Genomic DNA, 21,543 nt, shown 5'->3' with positions numbered 1-21,543 from the left:
GTAGAGATTGCCTGAAAAGGACTTTAAAGGTGGAAGAAAGAGGGGATCTAGAAATTCCTTCGCTTTCCCGGACTTATAACCTCTATAACGGTCACGAAGAGATAGAACGGAAGAGGAAGATCTAGAGGAAAAGAGGCAGTTTGAATTATAGGAGACTATGAAGACTATAGAAGTAAGATACAGAGAGAGAGAGAAAAAGGAAAGGAAAAGGGAGGCGGGCAACCTGGTATATATAGTCCTTTCCTACGGTTTATTCAAGCTACTGATTTAGTATCCAGACTATTAAAGTATAGGCGAGGGTCCGTGAGTTATTCTAAAGGTCCTAAAGGTCTATAGGTCCACCTAAAGGTCCGTGGGCCTACCGGGGGGTCCGTGGGTCCACCTAGGGTCTCGGGGGACTCGGGAGGACCCTGGAGGACTCAGGAGGTCCTTAGAGGACTCAGGAGGTTCCTGGGGGACTCGGGGGGACCCTGGAAGTCTCAGGAGGTCCCTAGGGGACTCGGGCGGACTTAGGAAGTCCCTGACTTACAGGAGGTTTCGTATATCGTACTATACTGTATATAGGTATATTTATTTTCTGGGTATAGTACTAACATCTAGTATCTATAAGAGCGGTAATTAACTTCTTATTTATCCGTGCTTATATAAAAGCTAAAACACTACTTTACGACTACGATATAAACTCTTTTTGATCCCTTTATTCCTTTATAATAGGCTCTAGTGCCCGTTTCCGTACTAGAGCTATTCTTTTTCCGAGTCTTTATCGTTATCTATAGCTCCTATATAGGTCGTTTCGTCGTCTAAGGGAACTAAGACCTTAGCTACGCGGCTTGCCTTGTAGTCTTTAACGTCCTTCTTCTTTAAGCGGTATTTCCTAGTAAGGTATCCCTTTGTTCCGTAGTTATAACACTCTCTTATCTCTTTTCTCTTAGCCTATACTCGGTTAACTCCTCTTATCTTTATATTACCGTTATAATCGCGGGCGTGATTATTATTATTATTACTATTATAGGGTATTTAACTAAAACGGGGCCTTATAGTAAGGGCTTCGAGTCTCTAAGTAATACTCTATACCTTTACCACCTAAGCGTACTAATTATTTAGGAGTTTTAGAGTAATAAGGGCGGTATAGAGGCGGCTACTAAAAGCTCCTTCTAGGAATATAATCTTCGCCCTATTATCCTATTAACCTCCGCCCGCGATGGCTAGGTATTATTTAAAGCCGGGTATAAAACTACCGAACGCTTGGTCTTCGCGTTATCGTAACGTTTATAGGGCGTTAGCCGCGTAAGGTTATTTATTAACGTCCTTATATATACGATTATGGTAGTTAAGAAAGTCTTTAGGGTTATAATGACCGTCGGTTCCGCCCGCCGCCTAAAAGGAGGCGACGACGCGGCGAGGGGCTTTATCTAGATAGGCGTTAATAAAATACCACTTCTCGCGAGGGATCTAGAAAAGATGTTCATCTAATAGGAGCTTCTCGCGTATTTCGGATAATTAGCTTACGTACTCTAAGCGTTTTCCGTTAAACTTCTAGAAGGGTGGGAGTGCTTTAGTTAATAGGTTCGTAGCGGGCATCGGGTGGGCGTATACGTTAGGGTAGGCGTTTAGGGGCCTTATATAACCTCCTCCGATAAAGTGGCTAGACGCGGCGTAGCTATACGTTATTAGTTTTATATCGCTTATAGTAATTAGTTAATAGCCTTTTACTACTCTTAAATCTAGGTGGTTAAGGTAGCGACCTAAGTCTATAGAGGGTTAATAATCTCCCTCCTCCACTCCGTAGCCTTAGGCCACTCGCCCGCTAGGCGTGACGGAGCGCCGGGACGTAAATCGAACTAATAATCTATTTCTATAAGCGTAGCGTATAGGTTTCGCTAAGCTTTAGATATATAAGCGGCTAGTTATAAATTATTAATAGAGTAAGGCCGAATAGTTAAATTATCTAAAGCTAAGGAGAAAAAAAGGAAAAGGGCAAAACTCTATAGGTGTTTATAACCTAAATATAATATCGCGGCGACCCGCTAAGAACACGCTATAATTAGTCGGAAGATCCGGTACTCTACTAGGTTATCTCCACGGGGTCAACCCGTAATAATATCTAACTCTTCTCTGCCTAGTTGACTATTAGGTTATACTTGGTTAACTAAGGGATCCCGAGGATACCCTTTAACCTATCTTCGCCTAAATCTATAATATATAACTCTATATACTATATCCGTATATAATTCTAAGTATCTATACTCCGGACTATAAATAAGATTAATCCGAGTATCTAGGTTATATATTCCTTATTTAACTACCTAACTTCCCCAAGAGGTCCGGTGATTATCTTACCGGGGGGTACTACGCGTTTATCGATAATATCGAAGTGGGTAACGCTATCTAGAATTATAACTCGATAATCTTATCCACCGTTGAGTCGTATATTAAGCTTTACCCTTACTAGACCAGGGGGAGGGGATAACTCTCATAGCGCGTTATCCTAGGCCTTAGACTATAGCGTTTAGGGTAGGGCCTATACCTAATCTAAAGTGGGTTGACTAGGAGCTATAGCCTCCTGATTAGGGTTAGTAGCCAAGGTAAACCTTTAGCCGGCCCGCCTATTCCATAAGCGAGGGTCAAAAGGACGAATATAGCCCTCCTCTCCGTATTTATAATATTTCCAAGGGCCTAAGAGTTCCGAGGTTATACTAAGATTATCCAGCTACTAAGCAGGGGTAGTAGCCGCGGCTAGAGTAGTAGGGGACGCGGATATATCTTCGCGGGAACCGTTAGTTTAGCATAATAAAGGTTTACTAGTAGTCTTGCGCTTCCTTTTATGACCCTGATTATGAGATATATACGAGTGATAGCCGCGATTCTGATTAGATGGTTCACCCTTACGCATTACCGTGACCTTAGCTTAGCGGGCCGCGACGTTTAACTCCTAGAAGGTCTTAGGTAAAGTTCTAGTAATAATTTAGTTACGTAGAGGTCTCCTTAGCTTCGTTATAATAAACTATATACGCTACTTATCGGGAAGGGGGATAAACACCTTATTAAATAAGGAATCCAACTTATTAATAAATTAATCGTAGGTCTAACCGGGTTATTAAAAGGTCCGTTCCGAAAAGATCTACTGCGTAAGTAATAGCGAGACTCGCGAGCTATCGACTAATACTCGGTTATAAAGGCCTTTAACTCGGCCTATATCGCCTTTATTAAAGAACTATAGGTCCTCTTTTACTAAGCTCGCTAACGGAACTTCGTATTTTTCTTAAGGCAGCTAGCGGTAAAGTAAACCTTCTTCGCCTTTATTATAAAACTAACTAGATTAAGGTAAAAACGATCCTTAATCTTTTCTATAAAGATTCTAAACTAATCGTATAGCTTACCATCCTATTTTAGGGTAAGCAGGTATACCTTTAACAGATCGCCGCGACTACCTTAGGGATAGTAATAGTTCGCCGAGGGTTTAAAAGGGGATAGGGTAGCGTCCGGTTGTTCGCCACGACGAATAGCTTCTAGACGCTTTAACTTACGCTCGCGTTCCTTATATTCCTTACAGTAGCTTAAGAGGAAGTCCAGCTCTTTGGGGAGCAGCTAATCCGTGTAGTGATTCTCTAGTTCCTCGATATTATAACGTATACCCCACTTAAGATCAGGTTATAGCTCTATATTGCTAGTCGATTAAGCCACTGGTACCTCGCGCTAAGGCATTATAAGAGGCTTACGCTAGGGTGCTAGAAACGGTTCTAGCTATAGCTCTAAAGGGTCCTATAGGATAATGGTCTCCTATTCATTAAGTAGAGGTGCGGTGGGATCACTTTTAGGGGATAGCGTATACTTATAAACCGATTTATAATCTCTATCCTCGGTGGGAGTAGTACTAAAGCGCGTATAAGGAGGTATAATTATGTATTAGCTAACTAGCAGGGGTAAATTATACTTATAACTCTTAACGGTTATTATACCCGTTAGAACGGTTAAGCGAATAATATATTAGGGGTTTTTATATAAAAAGTAAAAAGACGTTATAAGATAATTAACAAGGCTATATGAACTAATAGGTTCGATTAAGAGTTAAATTATTCGCTCAACCTCTAAGTTAGGAGTTTAGCTTTACCTATTCCTTTTATAGATAACCAGACCCTCTTCCCTAAGAACCTTAGAGAATCCCCTTAAAAGCATTCCTAGTACCACGATCTATCTATCGGTGGTCCTGTCTATTATACTATACCAGGTCGGTCTGGGTAATACTAGTCCCGGAGCCGACTAGACTATCTATCTCCGAATATTATACCCTATCTAATCCCCTGTATAACAATTAAGATATACTATCTCCTCCTATTTAGGCTATCCCTGGCTTCGATGAATTATGCCCGTGACACCCCCTTTTCTTTTCCACAATTCCCTTTCGGAAATTGATAAAGAATCCTTATCCCCACTAAGCAAAACTCAGTAACTACCCCTTTCTATTCTAGGAAACTATTCCCAGAAGTCTTACCTTCTATTAAAACTAATTTACTGCTAAATACTAAGTAACTCGGATATCAAAAAAGCATAATAATCATCACCTTTATAATTACGACTATACTCTCTTATCTTATCGTTTTCCCTTCTTATCCTTATTAAACACAACACTTTAATATATAATACTAAGACCGCTATGCTTGCGATAAGCCTGGTAATTATCTTAGTAAAATAGCCACCCCTAATATCGTCCTAAGCCTTAAATAGCGCACACTAATCCTTAATAAGTCCTAAAAGAATATTCAGTTACTCCGTAGAATTGCTAAATATCTATATAAAAACTACCGATCGTAAGAATAGTTACACGATATACTCTTATTCCTCTTAGCGTAATAGAAACAACTTAACTAGGAGAGATTAAACACTTCAGGCTCCGTAATGAGTTAGACCGCTATAGTCAGAGAAGATAAGGGTAGGGTATATAACCTATGTAAATATATTAAGAATAATAAACTTAGCACGAATATTTTGGAAGCCATAAAAGTGGTATACTGTATTTAACGAAAAGGTATAAAGCGCCAAACTAGCGGTTGGTAAAAGGAATGGAAAGCCGTTAAGAGACGACTATATAAGAATGATTATCTACCCGATAACAAACATGCCCTGGATCTATTTAATAAAGCACTCGCAGACATAGCAAAATACCGTTACTACGAATATCCTTAATACAAAGAAGATAATTAAAACGACGATATAATTAATAATAATAATAGATAGGTAGTCGAAAAAGGTGGGTTCGCAATAATAGACAAAGATATTATAGTCCGTAGATAACGACGTAACCGGAGCGATACTAGCAGGAGCGAAATAACAGGTAAGTAGAGACGCACTAACAGGATAACCCTCGTAATCGACTACCGCTAAGTATACCACTAATAAAGATATAGTTAAGATAATATTCGAAGATTAGAAATACGCCGTGGCGGAAGCTAATGGAATAATCGCTTAGTATCTAAACGGTTAAGTTAATTAATTTATTAGATTAATATTTATATTCTTCGACTATAGAAGCCTAGAGGAGCGTTTATAGGAGAAACTAACGGCTGGTAATAAATCTCCTAGATATTACATTATCGTACTTACTCTAAGAGATAACGGACAGATCGGTAGTACTTAGCCGGACGCCCCTAACTAAGATAGAATCGCTTAACAGATTATAATTTAGAAAAACCAGGCTATTAATAAGAAGCAACGAACAAGACTAGTATCTCTTAGCAATTCCTTAGACTTTATAAGCGCTAACCTAGTAAGAAAAGGAAAGACGAATACCACCGCGCCGATAGCAGGCCCGTCTACGCAGACCACGACCCTATTAGTATAGAAAATAATCTTAGCCTTAACTAACTAAACCGGATAAATTATAGTAACCTAGGCCCAGTTCAAATTACTCTAGAATAATATAAAGAATTATATTAAACGACTAGAAAAACAAATTGATAATATAAACATAGGAGCTTTAGCCAAATATACTAATTAATAAACCTAATAGAAGAAAGATATCGACACACTTAAGAAGAAGAGAGGACTATGCATAGATATATAAAACGTTAATTTATCTAAAGAAATAATAGATAATAAAAAAGAAATCGAGGATATATACTCGGAGCTAAATATAAACGAGGCTAGATAGACCGATATCCGGAAAGAAGTAAAGAATCTACGAGCAAACCACGGTGTAAAGAAAGGAATATAGAATCTAACTAAAGCCTACTAACCGTCACTCCCTTAGTCATAGATATAGATATAGGCGTAACCTTAATAGCAGCCATAGCCGTAAACGTAGTCGTAGATATAGTCGTAAAACGACTTATTCCTTAGCGATTAAATAAATATATCCAATTAAAGGATATCCGGACCGATAATGATCGATACCTTATAACTAATAGAACCGTCTTTCCTTAGATATCCGCGGAACTTATACCTTATTAAAAAAAAAAAAAAACAGGAGGTCTCTTTTCTTTTCTTTTCTTTTCTTTTCTTTCTCTCTTTTATTTTCCTTAGGTTCCTTATACACGGGCATTACGACTATATAATAGTAGTTAAATAGGGGAGGAATATAATATTAATCGGGACGATTATTTTTTAGGGGAACGGTATTTACTATATAAAAGTATATATATATCTACTTAGTTAGCTAGCAGCAGATGTATATAGGTCTGCTCCGCAGCAGAGCTTAACAAGCTTAGACTTAGAATAATCATCTTCTTTTCTACACAAATTCTATACATACCTTTGAGTCTTCCGCTCCACGATTAAGCGTAGCAATAACAATCGCCGAAAGAGGTTCCAGAGTAACCTTAAAAAGGACGCTAAAAGTAAGGGAAATAAGGGTTAATGGAAGTCACCCTTAAAAGACCCTTCTAAGGATTTATCTAATTTCGTGGCCACCGGGGGCGTTACTTCGGACTCGGATTCAGATAAAGGGACCGGATTATACGGCACACACACCTTCTCATTAATAGCCACCGTAGCCGGACCCTTTAAAAACGAGCTATTAGTTAATTCTGGTACTATAAGGTATATCATTAATAAGCATCACCTTCTCAAAGACTACCGGCCCGCGGAAAAGCTTATAATATTTGATACCGGCGGAGAAGAGTCGGATCCGGTTACCAGATTCGGCACTATAAGGCTATAAGTTAAAGATCAGGATCGTTAGCCGTATACGCTGATTTTAAAGGATATGGCGTTTATCGAGGGATATCCTATAACCGTTATATTAGCCCTCCGATTACTTCCAATACAATCGCTTATTACTAGTAGATAGGCGTTAGAAATTAAGGGAAAAGGTAGGACCGTTACCCTGCCTTTAAAGAACGTAGGAGATTAGTTTGCCCTCTAACTAACGGCTTAATAGTAAAGCTTTTTTAATACCTCGAGAGCCCCGATTAAAAGCGTCGCCGACGCTCGTTTATGGTATAAGGGGCTAGGCCAAGTAAGCGGCGAAGCCCTTTAATATATCACGACCGCCTGTATAGGCGGCACTGTCTTTAGACGGGATTTTCCCCTTATAATAGAGTATAAGAGCTGCTCTGGCAGTAAGGCCCGAAGACTAGTATCACGACGAACGCCTAACCACCGGCCTATACACCCTTAGCACCGTGTAGATATCGATATCTTCTCTAATAACAAGTCCTTTAATAGCCTTACTAGGCTAATACTATACCACTACCCCTACACCCACTTTATCGTGGGGGACTGCTAAAGGACCTTAAGTCAGTCTTTTTATCAGTGACCTTCTTCGAGCTATGAACGGTATAGTAGTATCAATGCCCTATTATAGTAAGACGCCTAGATAATAAATAAGCCCTGCAGAGCAATCTTAATAACTAGACTTATACTAGAGGGATCCTGATTAAGAAATCGTTACTTAATACGGCTATATAGAACGCCGACGCGGAACGCCACGGGGCTATTATATACGCTATAGCCTGGGCCCTTATTATCGCCTCCGGCTTTTAGTAGGATATATAACCGGGGATCGTCGCCGCTGCGATATACTAATATAACCTGATTCTATACCGTGACCTCGGGTAAAAGTCGCTAAAGGGTTATATAGACGAATAGGTTAATAAGATAGGACTCGAACGCCTTACTGGCACCCCTCTAATTGGTTACCTAAAGAGGTACGGTTTCTATGCCTATCTATTAACTGCTAACTATTAATATAGGCGCCGGAAGAACGAGAAGCTCGCGGAGAGGGCTTATATCGGTTATCTAATCGGCTACGAAAGCACTAATATATATCGGATTAGGTACTAAAGCTTAGAAGGGTCCTGCGTATAAGAGATGTTAGTTTTAACGAAACGATCCTGTATAAGGATTGTGACGTGGACGCGCCTATTATAATCGAGCTTTTTAAAGAGCTTAATCTGCCTAACGATACCGAAAAGGACGCCCTGGCGACCGTTGGCGTCATGCTGGTTTACGATTAATTCATAATGATATAGCAGAATACGACGATAGAGTCGTTCTAAGATATTAGAAGGCCGGAATAGCTTAAAGTAATTAAAAGAGCTGTAGATAAAGCAGTTAAACAAGTTAAAGAAGAAGAGGTTAAAGCAGTAGCTGTTAAAGTAATAGAAAATTCGACTCCCTTGCCTAATTCTGGGGGGGTTGATAAGCTATAATAGCGATCGTGGCTGCCTAAAACAGCAGCTATAGTGGCTACCCGGGTTACTCCTTCCACTATAGAGCAGCTGGCCCGAGCTTAGGGCTCTGCCATAATGCCGGCTATAATTACTGCTATAATTGCCTCCAAAACCTCTCCCAAAATAATGCCCTCTTCTTCCTTTTCCCCTCCTATAATAACGCCTCCAGCTTTATATCACTTAACGCCTGTAGCAGCTATTCTACCGGCTACCGTAACAGCTACCTACTAGCCGGCTCCTCCGGCCAAGTCTCCAGCTCCTATAACGTTAGTAGTAACCGCCGCTGCCGCTGCCTCTATTAATAACTCCGAGAACTCCGATAATAATATCTCGGATAAAGATTCCTTTATTTCCGACGACGCTGACAATACTATTACGCCTGCCGCCGGCGCCGTAGGCGCCGCCGGTACTACCACGGCCATAGGTTTATTATCCTTTGATTAGTTAGTTCTAGAGGATAAAATAAGGTTCGAGTTATTCCGACTGTACCACTTGGTTATTCCGACTGTAGTTCTTGTTGGACCCACTCTTTTGGATCTGCCTCTTTATTATCAATTCCAAAAAAGCTATACGAAGTAAACAGCTTATTAACGTTTTTCAACGATCTGACTCGGAGGCAAAGAGTAGTAATTACAGAATACAGAACATAGTTAAATAGAATCAGTAAGTCATCTAATTATAGCTTTTTACCACGTTATAAGTTATATTATCAATGTCTTAATAATTAGCTACCCCTTTATTATATATCCGATTATTGGTTCTATTGCTATAGCTGCCGAATAAGCTTATTAGTTCGACCGAAGCTATCAGCGCCTAATTAACTGCCTCTTCTACGAGTCGATTAACTGCCTCTTCCACGAGCCGATTAACTATTATAGAACCGCTCTGCTACCGTCTCTTAGGGTTCCTAGGCTTATTACTCCTCTTATTCCTATTTAAAGGGGTCACGAGCTCGGGTCTATTAAGTCTCTCTTCGAGTATTTATCCCTCGAGGGATTAACGTAACAAGGATATCTTCGGGTGCTAGGCGTAGGCGGCCGCGGCTTAATAAGATAACTAAAGGCTCTAGGATTAATCGTAGCCTATCCTCTTTAATAAGATTACGACTAAGATACTAGTGGGGATAGACGTTAGTATAGCTAAACGCGATCTTCGGGTCCGCGCCTGCCCGGGCTATAATATCATAATAATAAGGAATCCTAAACTAACGTTTAAACCGACCGGTGTATACTTCTATAGGCTAATTACTCTTCTTAATATTAATAGTATAATAGAACTGGCTTAAAAGCAGCTTTAAGGTGACCCTGCTATATCGTGATCGTGTATCGCCTATCTAGTCGCGGGTATAATATACTATAAGCTAGTTAATTACTTAATCGGATTCCGTTTTTTCGTATTACGCCTTATTATTAGTTAGTATTAGTTAAATCCGCTTAGCTAAGAATTTCAGGTCCACCGTGGAGTTAACGAGATAGCCCTTAATCTAGCTATAGTTTACCTCTATTCGTGACGTTATTCGTTAGCCCTAATTCCGGTTATTTAAGATCTAATACTCCATAAACTACTTACGCCAGGGTAACTAAGTCTAGAGGATATAGGTAATATAATCCTCTTACTTAGGAAACTGCTTAAGTAAATAGAGCCACGCCTTTTTAAGATATTCTTCTATTATAGCGTAAATAACCGCCTTCTAGATTATCAGAAACCCTCGTGGGTCACGTATAATATCGCTTACCCGTGGCAGTCTAATATAGGGCTATTCGTGGCTATCTATAAAATTAAGGTCGCCGAATAGAGACACTTTACGAGCCTTAAATTACTACCGTTACGTAGAATTATAGTCTTCCTAAATCCATCGATCCTTTACCTTTCTAGCCACGTTCTTATTTATATACTAGATATAGACCTACTACTCTATATTATACTAAATAGTAGTAATAGCGTTTGTTAAGGCTGGATTAAAGTTAGTGATTACGATGTACAGGCGGCGAATAAAGAGCCTAATCCGTTGGTCCTTAAGTTATTCTATAAGCCACTGATTGATCTTCTTATCCTCTTTATTCGCTAAACAGAAGGCGATGTTAAGGGTGCTATTCGTATTACTAACTATATAAACTCCTATTAAAGGTATATGAAATCGGTTAGTCTTATACGTGTTATCTATCTATATAACCTCGGGATTCTGCTTCTATATATCCTAGCACCACGTTATTATCTATAGAAGTGCCGTGATACGCCCTACTAGCTATCGATAATAGTGCTTGATACCACGATCCTAGAATTCCTTAATTAAAGCTTATATCGGCGTGTATCCTCGAAGGGACTCTTCGCATGCCCTGGTAATCTCGTTATGAATATCTGATCTAACCCAGGTCTGATCGGAATACTTCTTTTATATAAGGGCTATAATATCATGAGCGGTTATAAGACTAATCTTAAAGTATTACCGAATCTCTTAACGCTATTCTTCGGTCTATATTCTTTTATAATAGATAGGATAGGTGGTTATATTAAGTAAGGCGTCATGATTATAGTCGGGATTCGTAATATTACTATACTAATGGCCGTTATTAAAGGTAACCACGATAGTAAAAGGGCACGTAGTCTTCCGTGACGATACGTTTAGGTAAGGTCTAGTAGATTAGGATGCTCGTTAACTCCTACTATGATTGTAGTAAAGCTTTTTACGCCTATACCTGCTGCTCTTATCACGGTTTAGCGATCGTCGAATTACGATCGCGTAGCTATACTCCTTTGCGTAGTCGTCCTTAGAAGCTAGAAGCTTATTAAAGTCTTTATAGCCTAAGGGTATTAAGATAAGCGGTAAAAGAGCTATCGCGACGTTATAAAGGTGGTGGATTAACGATATCCTATAATAGCTTAAGAAAAAAAAAGGGAAGTATTAAAAGGTCTTTAATTAGTGTGGCAGCTAATAACGAGCCGACAGGTCATATACAAAGTGGGTCCAACAAGAACTATAGTCGGAATAACTAAGTGGTATAGTCGGAATAACTCGAACCTAAAATAATAGCTGCTGCCATGGGTGCCGCAACGGTAGCCCCGGGCCCTTCTACTACTCCTACGGCAGCTGCTAAAGAAAGGCGAAGCCGTTACTATGCAGAACGGCTTAGGCAGTATAAACTCGGACAAGTCTTCGATAACAGGAGTGCCTAAGACTACGAAGTGTATATAACCAGAATAACATATATAATGAGACCTTTAAAAGAGGTTCCTGGAGGTGTGCGCTGCTCTGATTAGGGTAACGTAGCTTAAACGAAGTGAATATAATAAACGTAGTAAGACTTAGGCTTAAATGGATAATGATTATAAAGGATAATAAGCATCCTCTATATCTAGGTGGCGTCGCTATATATATATAATATATAAGATAATATAAAAAAGATACGCACGCGTCTTATAGCCTTATATGATATCCTAATAATATAGCATTAGGTCTCCGATCCACCCCTTTATAATCGGCCCTAGTTATCTTATTTATATCCTTATAGCTATAATAACTCTAAATATAATTAGGTTACCCTAATTAAGCTAAGTATAATCTATTAGAACTATTCTAAAACTTATTTACACTTACGGAGAGTCTGTACGCCGACTATATAATCCTCCTTCCTAGCATAAGCTTACTCTATAGCGGCTATAACTATATTCTTATCCTACTTAATTCTAGCGTTATACCGTAACTATCCTTCCTAGAGGATTACTCGTGAAGGTGGTATATATAAGGAGCTATTAACGGCGGCGTTATAAAGTATCGCGTAGTAGATACTATTATAGGAATAAACCCGGTTATCTCGGGAGAATAAGCTAGGTCTAATCGGGCTAATATAAGAGTCTATAAGGCGAGGGTTATATAGCCTATAGAATAGGTGGCTACGAGATATCTCGATATCCTTATCTTGCTCCTCTATGTCCTTAGTCTATTTACCTCAGATATTAATCTTCCGAGGCTTTACTATACCTTTCTTCGGGGATAGCTAAATAATCTTATAGCTATTTAAGTTAATGCTAATAAACTTAGAAGATTTAGAGGACTTAGGAGTCTTCTTAGCACTCTTCGTGACCTTAGTGATCTTCTTAGGCGTGACCGGTGCCGAGGGCTTCTTAGAGATAGCCTTAGGTGTCTTAGAACGCACCGGGACACTAGTATCTTTATTAGGCTCCTATAACTTAGGAGCACTCGTAACTAAGGCCTAAGTCATCTTCTTAGCCTAATCATAGGAACCAGGGGCTATAGGCTTAGATTTAATAATAGGTTTATTAATAGAAGTGAAACGTATACTCTTAGGAGGAGGCGGTAAAGGAAACTAGGGGACTACTGGGATCGCTAATATCTTCTAATAACTAAAGCCAAGAATTACTCTGATATAAGATAGTCATTCTTCCTTAATATAATACGTATAAGCGGCGCTATTACTCCCGTAATAACGTCCTTATATAAACCGATAAATCTTTAAGCTCTAAAGAAATAGGTATCTCTCTTAGATAATAGCTTACATCTACTCGATAATAAAGAGACCGTATAAGCAATTATCTATCTAGCGAGGACCATAAATAATATAGACACGGCGGGTAAGGCTAGAGGCAGCCTTATTAGGTGTATTAATACTACGTAGCTAACCTATAGCGTACTTAAATAACTATAAAAGGCGGACCTTAGTATTACTAGTATTCTAAATACTATTATACCTTTATATACACTATATCTCTTAATTCATAATTAGACTAATAAAGTGATTCTTAAAGTAATAAATAATAGTGATAAAGCGGCTTCTTTTAATATAGTTATTTTCCTTAAGCTATTAAGATAAATAGACCGCTATATGGCTATTTCGCTCCTAGTAAGGTATAATACTAATCCAGGCTATAGGACGGCTGTCCCCTTATCTACGCTTAAATATAGCGCGTATTATATCTTCTAGGCTTCCTTTTTCTAGCTCTCTCTTATTTATTAGATTATAGTATATCCTAAAGGAAGACTATACTGCCGGGTAAGTATATCGCGGTCTTTCGCTGAACGTGCTTACTATAGGAATATAAGGCAGTATTGCATTAACCGTGATAGCGTTAAGTTCGCTGTCTATAGCGTTCTTAAGGAGGTGCTAAACTACGCGTATATTATCTTCCAGCTACTAAGGGAAACCTATAAAGAGGCGTTATCTAAGACGTTAAATAAGCGATATAGTAATCCTTATATAGGGAACACCTATTAACTCTTATTAGGGTTATTGATATAACGGGGCGTATAGTCTTATCGATAGTAACGCGGGTAGCGGGTATAATATTAGCGGTAAGGACGGGACGGGCAGGAGCCGGCTCCTAGTAGTTAGTAAGGGATATAGATATTCTTAATATCTCTGTTGGCCTAATTACGGTAAGGTATAGACAGCGGATATAGGAAAAATGTATAAGGGTAGCGGGCTAATAAAGAGTAAAGAAATAGACGGCGGGGGATAAGCTAGAAAAGTGAACTTAACGATATAGGAAAAAAGAGGAACAGAGCGAAAACGGGTTAACTAGAGCTAGTGATAGGGGATATATATCCTTTATCGACGTTTAATATTTCTAGGTAGTGCCTCCTTTACGAGACTAGCTTTAACTAGAGTTTTTATTACGGCTACTAGTTAAATAGGGTCGTGATTATTAAAGAAAGGATAATCATAATAATATTTATGGTTTTCGAATAAAGGTAACTTTAGTAAATTAGGCGCGGGATCTAAATACGGAAGTCCGCTTACCGTATAACCGATCTAATTAGATAAAAAGATTAGATAGTATCTTTTCTATTATGCCTATAGTCGCGACTACGTGATAAAGCGACGCAGGGAAAGTAATCGTGAATTACGCTTAAAGACTAATCTTTAGGTAACTTACATAGATTATTTATTTAATTACGCCTTCTTAAGTTACTAAAACTATAAATCGCTAGGCCATATTACCTATCGTCAAGGGATATAAGGCGGAGGGCTGCCGGCTAGAGGAGTATCTTTCGGACTTTATGTCTTTATATTATCGTATAATTCGATATCGTGTTTCCCTCAAACTTCTTATTAATAATATTAATAAGATTATTAATATATGCGCTAAAGCTCTAATCACGGGGCTTAATAACCTTAGTTCTTATAAGGGTAAGAAAGCCGTGGCTTATTAAGAGTCACTTTATCCTATAACGTGGTTCTAGTCTAAGACACGACTTATTATAGGTACGGTTAATAAGTATAATGTTTTTATAATAGTCTAAGATATAGTGGCGAGTTCTTTTTACGGTTTTAGTTATATTACCCTGATTAGATTAAGCTAATAACAAAGATATAGGTAAACTCGTACTTTATTTAGTATAAAGTGGCTAGTAAGGGTGGTGCCTTATACGTCGCGCTGGATTTCGTGGGTTAGGTTATCTAAGGTAACTCTAAGGCTACCGTTATAGGCCGCGTATAGGATAGCCTACTAAATCTTACTAATAGAGACATAGAATAAAAGCTATTTAAGAAGGTAAGGTCTAGTAATGGTTTATCTCTGTTTCGTGGCTATATGTTTATAGCTAAGGACCTTACTAGTCGCTAAAGGGAGTATATTATAAAGACGGTGACCCGGGCTTATACAGTTAGAGCCCTAATTATCTAAGGGTTCGGGGTTATTAATAAGGTGCCGTGCTAATACTATAAGGAACGGTGGTTAGCTATAAGTAATTGGCTTAATAATAAGATCACTTATCCTTTCTTTAAGTACGTGTCGCTTTAGTATAATAATTAGTTTCCGGACTACGCTAACTATATTTTCACGAGATAGCTTATACGTATCATAATAATAAGCTCCGAAAGCAGTTCTATTAGTCTAATCAGGAGGTCTTATAGCTAGATAGTGGCTATATAGGTATTAGTCACGCTAATCTATATACTGAAGACTTATTAGTGTTATTATAATCCGTATATAATAATAAGATATGTCCGTGACTTTTGCCTTAGTGCAGTGTCTTCGTGGTAAGTATTATTACTCTCTATCACAAAAGTGCTTAGCAGATACGCGACGTTTATAGAGGAAGGGGTCTTAAACCATAGGACTATATAATAGTATAGGTCTCTGTATTAGCGTATAAATATAAGGACGACCTTAAGAATTTCTGTTATACTATTTTGAATCACCTAATAAGAAGGGATCGCGAAAAAATAGTAGAGTGATGTTATATTCCCTTTATTAATAGGGCTTAGGTTTAGCGGTATAAGTTAGAAGTATACGGCCTTAGTAATAGTGACTATAAGAGCGAGCCGGAGTAAGATATAGATAGGTGATTCGGGTAGTAATTACTATTACCAGGGTAACCTTAGTATAATTAGGGTATTTTATTTTAGTACGCGGCGTAAACGTGTAAAGGAAAGGTAGATTAATAATAAGTATATTTAGTAGATATATCTTTATAGTATCTACTTAGTTAGTACGTATAAACAGAAAATAGTAATAGTAAAATATAAATAAAAGGAACTTAATAAATAAAATAATTAGTAGAAGGGCGTAGAATAGGGTAATTAGGGTAATAAAGGGTAAACGGGAAAGGAATAGGAAAAAGAGTAAGTTAAGGAGTCCTAAAAGTAGTGTTTCTATTTTAGGGGTTAATAATTAGTTTTTAATAATAGGTAGATAGCGGTGCCTTATATATCCTCGGCCCTAATACTATATATAAGACTCCTATTAAGTATAGTATTACTATAATTAGGTTAACTAGGTAGGAAGTAATAGTAGGGATAAAGTATAAGGTCCTAGTATAGTTCTTATACTTATTTAGGTTAAAGTCAGGATCTCTAGGGATATAGACTTTAACTCTTCCTGACTACGTCGCTTTCCGGAGCTCTACTTTTAACCTCTTATAATACTCGCCTAGTATATCCCGAAGTCTTACTAACCGTTATAGGAGTAAGTTAACGGTCTAATTAAGGGAACCTACGTCGTCTTAACGCTTATTATCCTCGGCCCTAATATCTTTATTAGTGGATTCACCTTAGAGGAGGGGTGCTTTAACTAGCTTTTTATTAACAGGGACGCCGCGGGCAGGGTATATAATTATTAGTTCTTTAGCGCAGTCCCTTTCTAGTATCGCCTAGCCCTCCGGCTCCTAGTATCCGTCTTTATCCTGGATGAATTTCTTAAGGCGGTTAGCGGTAAAAGTAACGCCCTAGAGCTTTTCCCCTAAGAAAGTTAATTGCCTAAAGGTCTTATTATCCTGATTAGACGATATAATATAAAATAAGCCGTTTTAGCGGTAGTCTAGCTTCTTATCGCGTCTTATATTAATAGCTAGCTTAGTGACGTGTATAAGGATAAGGTCTCCGACTCGGAGTCTTTATTTACGTAGGGTCCTGACTTTTAAACAGTTAATAGAGTCGGTCTTCTACTACCGTTACTTATTAATAATATCGATAATAGTCCTTCGGTTAGCTTCCAACTAGGCGAAGGCCCTTAGGCGTAGTAATATCTTTTCTTTAAGGGTCTTAACGCGGCCCTAGTTAAGCACTCTCTAAGTAAGATAGGTCGTCTCGATAAGCGTAATGGCCTTATAGCTATAAAGGAGGTAAAAGGGGGTCTTTTTAATAGATACTTGGATAATCGTATAGTCCGCGAAAAGGACTATAGGCAGGAGCTTATATAATATACCACGGTATATCTTTTATTAGATAGTAAGCGTATAGGCGATAGGCTTATATCCTACCTTATTTAGACTATTAGCGCGGGGGTAGTAGGTAGAGATAACCTTAGGCTTTATTAGGTATACCCGATTTAGCTTAATTATACTACCCTTATTCTTAGGACCTCCGTCTATAATAATATACTAGTATAGCCTATGCCGGCAGATAACGTCTTCCTATAAGAATATCGTGATAGCTTATAATATATTCGTTTATAGTAAATAGGCTTTAGCTTATCCCGTGAATATATATTAAGCTTTTACTAAGTAGTACCCGTTAAGATACTAGATATCGAGACTTACCTATATTAAGGGGAGGGCTTATTAAGATAGTTAAGTAGCGATTAGGGGATCCTAGTAAACCTTACCTTAGTGGCTCTAATACTCGGCGTATACTTTAATAATCACCTTAGTCTATTTATAAATCCCGTCCTAGGTATATAGGGGGGTAAGCTTTTAGTATATCCGGTCCCTTATATAATAGCTTAACTTATTATAGGCTTTCCTAATTAGGGTAACCTAAGTCCTTTTATCGTTAATCTATTTTTTAAGAGTCGAATCTTTCTTAGTAACTCTTATCTATAATAAACCGTCCTTCACGAAAGCATAGGTTAATCGATCTCTAACGCGGCGGGCGTCACGAGGTTCTATTCCAAAGGGTATCCGTAGGCTCGTTAAATATAAGGCCACTTATAAAGAGAACTGGCTTTAAGTAACGTCCGGGTCTAAAACGTCTTTAGCTAGGGTAGAGTTATTAAACCTTTTATCCGTATCTACGAGGAAGATTCGGCTATTAATAAGGTCCTTAATATCTCCCTTTATAGCGTTATTAGCCTAAATGGACGGAGTAGCAGGTACCTTTAAAAGTCTATTGGCTATAGTATTCTTAGTTCCCTTAATATACTTAACCTCGAAGTTAAAGAGTCGGATCTAGGTAATTCACTGAGTAATAAGTGCGCCGGGCAGATCCGTAGTAAAGCCACTAAGCTAGGGCACTAAGGCTTAAGTATCTATTTCTAGTATAAAGCGGACTCTATAAATATAGTTACGGAGTCGGCGAAGCACCTTTAATACTCCCCTTAGCTTTAGCTTACCGGTATTATAGACCTTCTTTACCGGGCTTTATTTACCGCTTTTATACCGGGCGATAGCTTTTTTCCTATTAATATACTAGCCTAAGATCCCGCCCTAGGCCTTAATATATAAGTCGACGATTATATAAATAATACTAGCCCCTTTACTATATTTAATAATAATCAGAACTAGTATAAAGGTTAGGGTAAACTTAAGAGTATCTATAGCGTATTATTAAGGCTCGCTTTATAAGAAGATAGACGTCGTTTTTAGTAGGTCTATTAACGGCCCCGTGATAATAGTAAAGCGGTAGATCTAGATACGGTAGAAGGTAATAAGACTAAGAAAAGAACGGACTTCGGAAATAGTCTGGTATTTCTGCTACTTAGTTAACTTAGCCACCTTAGCCTGCTTAGGGGAATAGCTATCGGTCCTATATATATATAGCCTATAATAATAGCCGCTTTCTAATAGTATTAGCTTTTAGCGCTAGCTATAATGCCTTTAGCGAGCTTTATATTAAGAAGGACTTTATCGATATTACTAATATACTTAGCTACGTAGCGGCGAATTCCAGGTCTTATTACGGTATTATCGTAGGTAATAGTCGGCCCTTTAACCGCGATATTACTAATAAAGGGTTAATAGTATTAGGGAAGAAGGTTATAAAGGATACGGGTTATAGTATATATAAACTAGGCCACTAAGTTAGTCGCCCTTTATAGAAGCGTATATATCCTAAAGGGTCCTAAAGCCGTAGCGAAGGTTATTAAGTCCCTTAATTCCTTATCGAGGGTAACCTAGTTATAGCCGGAGAAGAAATCTAGAAGGGAAACTATTTTATATATACCGAGGTCCTTAGAACACTTATTAGCCCTAGGCGGGATAAAGGTATCGTGTAGGGTGATAGTAGTAATCTTAGTGGTAGAGTTAATAAGGCGTATATTACCGTCTTTCTTCTTTATAAGGAACTAAGGGTTTTAGTAGGCTATATAGCGTTCCTTAATAACCCCCTTATCCTTCCTATCCTTAATTATCTTAATAATAATAGACTCTAGAGCTTTTAGGATAGGGATCCCTTTCGCCTACTATGCCTTATACGGAACCACCTTAATCTTCTACGGCGGGGCGACTCTAGGGTTAAGCCTTCTATATTCTTACTAATCCTATACGAGGGTAGCTTCGTGGTTTAGGAGGGTCTTTATTAAGAGCTCCTTATCCACGGGTAATAGATAGTTAGTAGAGTCTAAAATATCTTTAAGTCGTTCTTCTATAAGTCTCGAGTAAGGTATTATCTTAGGGAACTTTAGGGTGATTAGGCTAATAAAACGGTCGTTTTCCTACTCCTATATATCCTCGGGGATTTTTGCTAAGATCTTCTGCTTCTAGAGAGGGTCGCCTTCGGGGATAGAATTATCGGATAGCGCGTTATCTATAGGGTGAATCTTAAGGACTTTTAGCTTATATATAGTATAGATAGCCTAATTAGGCTAGTAGTATACTTCCTTAATTAGGTCTTAGTGCTTTCTTCTTTTCGCGGTCTATAGCTTTTTTACGGTTACTATAACGGCGCTAGTAATACGTGTATCTTCGGCCCTTAGAGCCGATAACGCTAATAACTTATAAGACTTCCACGCTTCTAACTTAAAATTAATATAAATAATTCAGTATAAATTAGGCTAATTAGGGTAACTATAATAAGGATTTATAGAAAAATATAGTGATTAAGAAAGAAAACGGTGTTTATAGTGTTATCGGGCTTCCTTATAGTATTTCCTATACCCTTAGCTTTAATTCTATAGTATCGCCCTTAAGGCTATATATACCCTTAATAAATATAGCTTAATCTCCTTAGAGAATACGAAGGCTATTAAAGATACTATATCGGCGTCCCTAATTATATATTAAATCTTATCGCCCTCCTTTAGAATATCCGAAGGGTAATAGTTAGCCTTTTCCTTAAAGAATAGCGAGGTAGCGGCCCTAGGCTAATAGGTAAGGTCGCTATTCTAAAGCAAATATTAATTAGCCTAATTAGACTAATCTTTATTAATCTAACGCCTTTTATTAGCCTTATAGTTCGGCTACCTTTGGTTCCTCGGTATCTCCTTAATCTACTCGTAATAAGAGATAGGTATAAGAATACGAGTATTACTAAGCGTAAAGTCGGTATCGGTCTAACTATCCCGGAAAGAAAAGGACGCTTTAGTTTCCTAGATCCACGGTATACTAAGTAGTATATCGGGCCTTAGACCGGGGAGAACTTAGAAGTTAAAAACGCTACTCTACTCGCTAACCTATAAACTCTCCTCTAGGTACTCTATACACGGCTATCCTTCTTAGTTATTAATACCCTTAATCCGGATTTCGGTTTAGCTAATACGATATTCTAAGTTAAAGCGTTTTACGGTGTCTATAAAGATAGTATTAAAGGTGGCCCCTATATCGATAATAGCCTTAATAAAAACGTCGGGGTTATACCTTTAGGCACCCTTATAAGTAAGCCTACACTTTAAGACTATATATCGGGTTATAACTAAAGGGTTATCGGTTTTAGGGACTACCTCCTTTTCGATAATAGTAAGGGTATTCGAGTTAGCGTTATTAGGTCGGGTAAATAAGACGGTATGCCCTTTAGACGAAGGCGGGGGAGGAGATATACTAGGGGGACCTTATTTATTAAGAAAGAAGGCTTTATTAGCGGTTCGGTAAACGATCTATTACTATAGTTAACTGGTCTCGGCAGTATATATTCTTTTATTATTTCTTAGTCTTATATCCGGGTCGTTAAAAAGGTAATACTATAAAGGAACTTTAATCCAGAGATCCCTGATTTACCTATTCAGGTCTTTCTATGGTTACTCTAGGTCGTAAGGGTTATCCGCGGAGGCACTAGCCTTACTTTACCGATAGTCTCTGGTTACTACTATTTAGGCTATATCGGCGCTTTATCTATATTTACTTCTTTATTAATAACCTCGGTTATAATTATAGTTAGGACCCGGTAGCTAAGACCAGGGTTTAACTTTTATAGGCGCTATTTAATAACTTAATCAGGGGAACGGATAACCTTAGGAGTGGGTTTAATAATCCTCTTACTCCTAA

The 21,543-nt window shown here is 38.2% G+C and overlaps 1 protein-coding gene across 1 annotated transcript; it reads right to left on the bottom strand.

Moving 5' to 3' along the window:
* Positions 1 to 9,630: 9,630 nt before the first annotated feature.
* ACRALDRAFT_2101602 (uncharacterized protein) lies at positions 9,631 to 9,783 on the bottom strand (the record flags this gene model as incomplete). Its single annotated transcript, XM_071023067.1, has 1 exon — positions 9,631 to 9,783. A coding segment is annotated over one exon (153 nt), but the record flags the coding sequence as incomplete, so codon positions are not given.
* Between the last annotated feature and the right edge of the window lie 11,760 nt (positions 9,784 to 21,543).

Source organism: Sodiomyces alcalophilus (genome assembly GCF_042370955.1).
Source record: "Sodiomyces alcalophilus JCM 7366 unplaced genomic scaffold ACRALscaffold_3, whole genome shotgun sequence".
Classification (NCBI taxonomy): domain Eukaryota; kingdom Fungi; phylum Ascomycota; class Sordariomycetes; order Glomerellales; family Plectosphaerellaceae; genus Sodiomyces; species Sodiomyces alcalophilus.
Note: the sequence above shows the minus strand (reverse complement) of the source record. Positions and strands in the feature narration are given on the sequence as shown.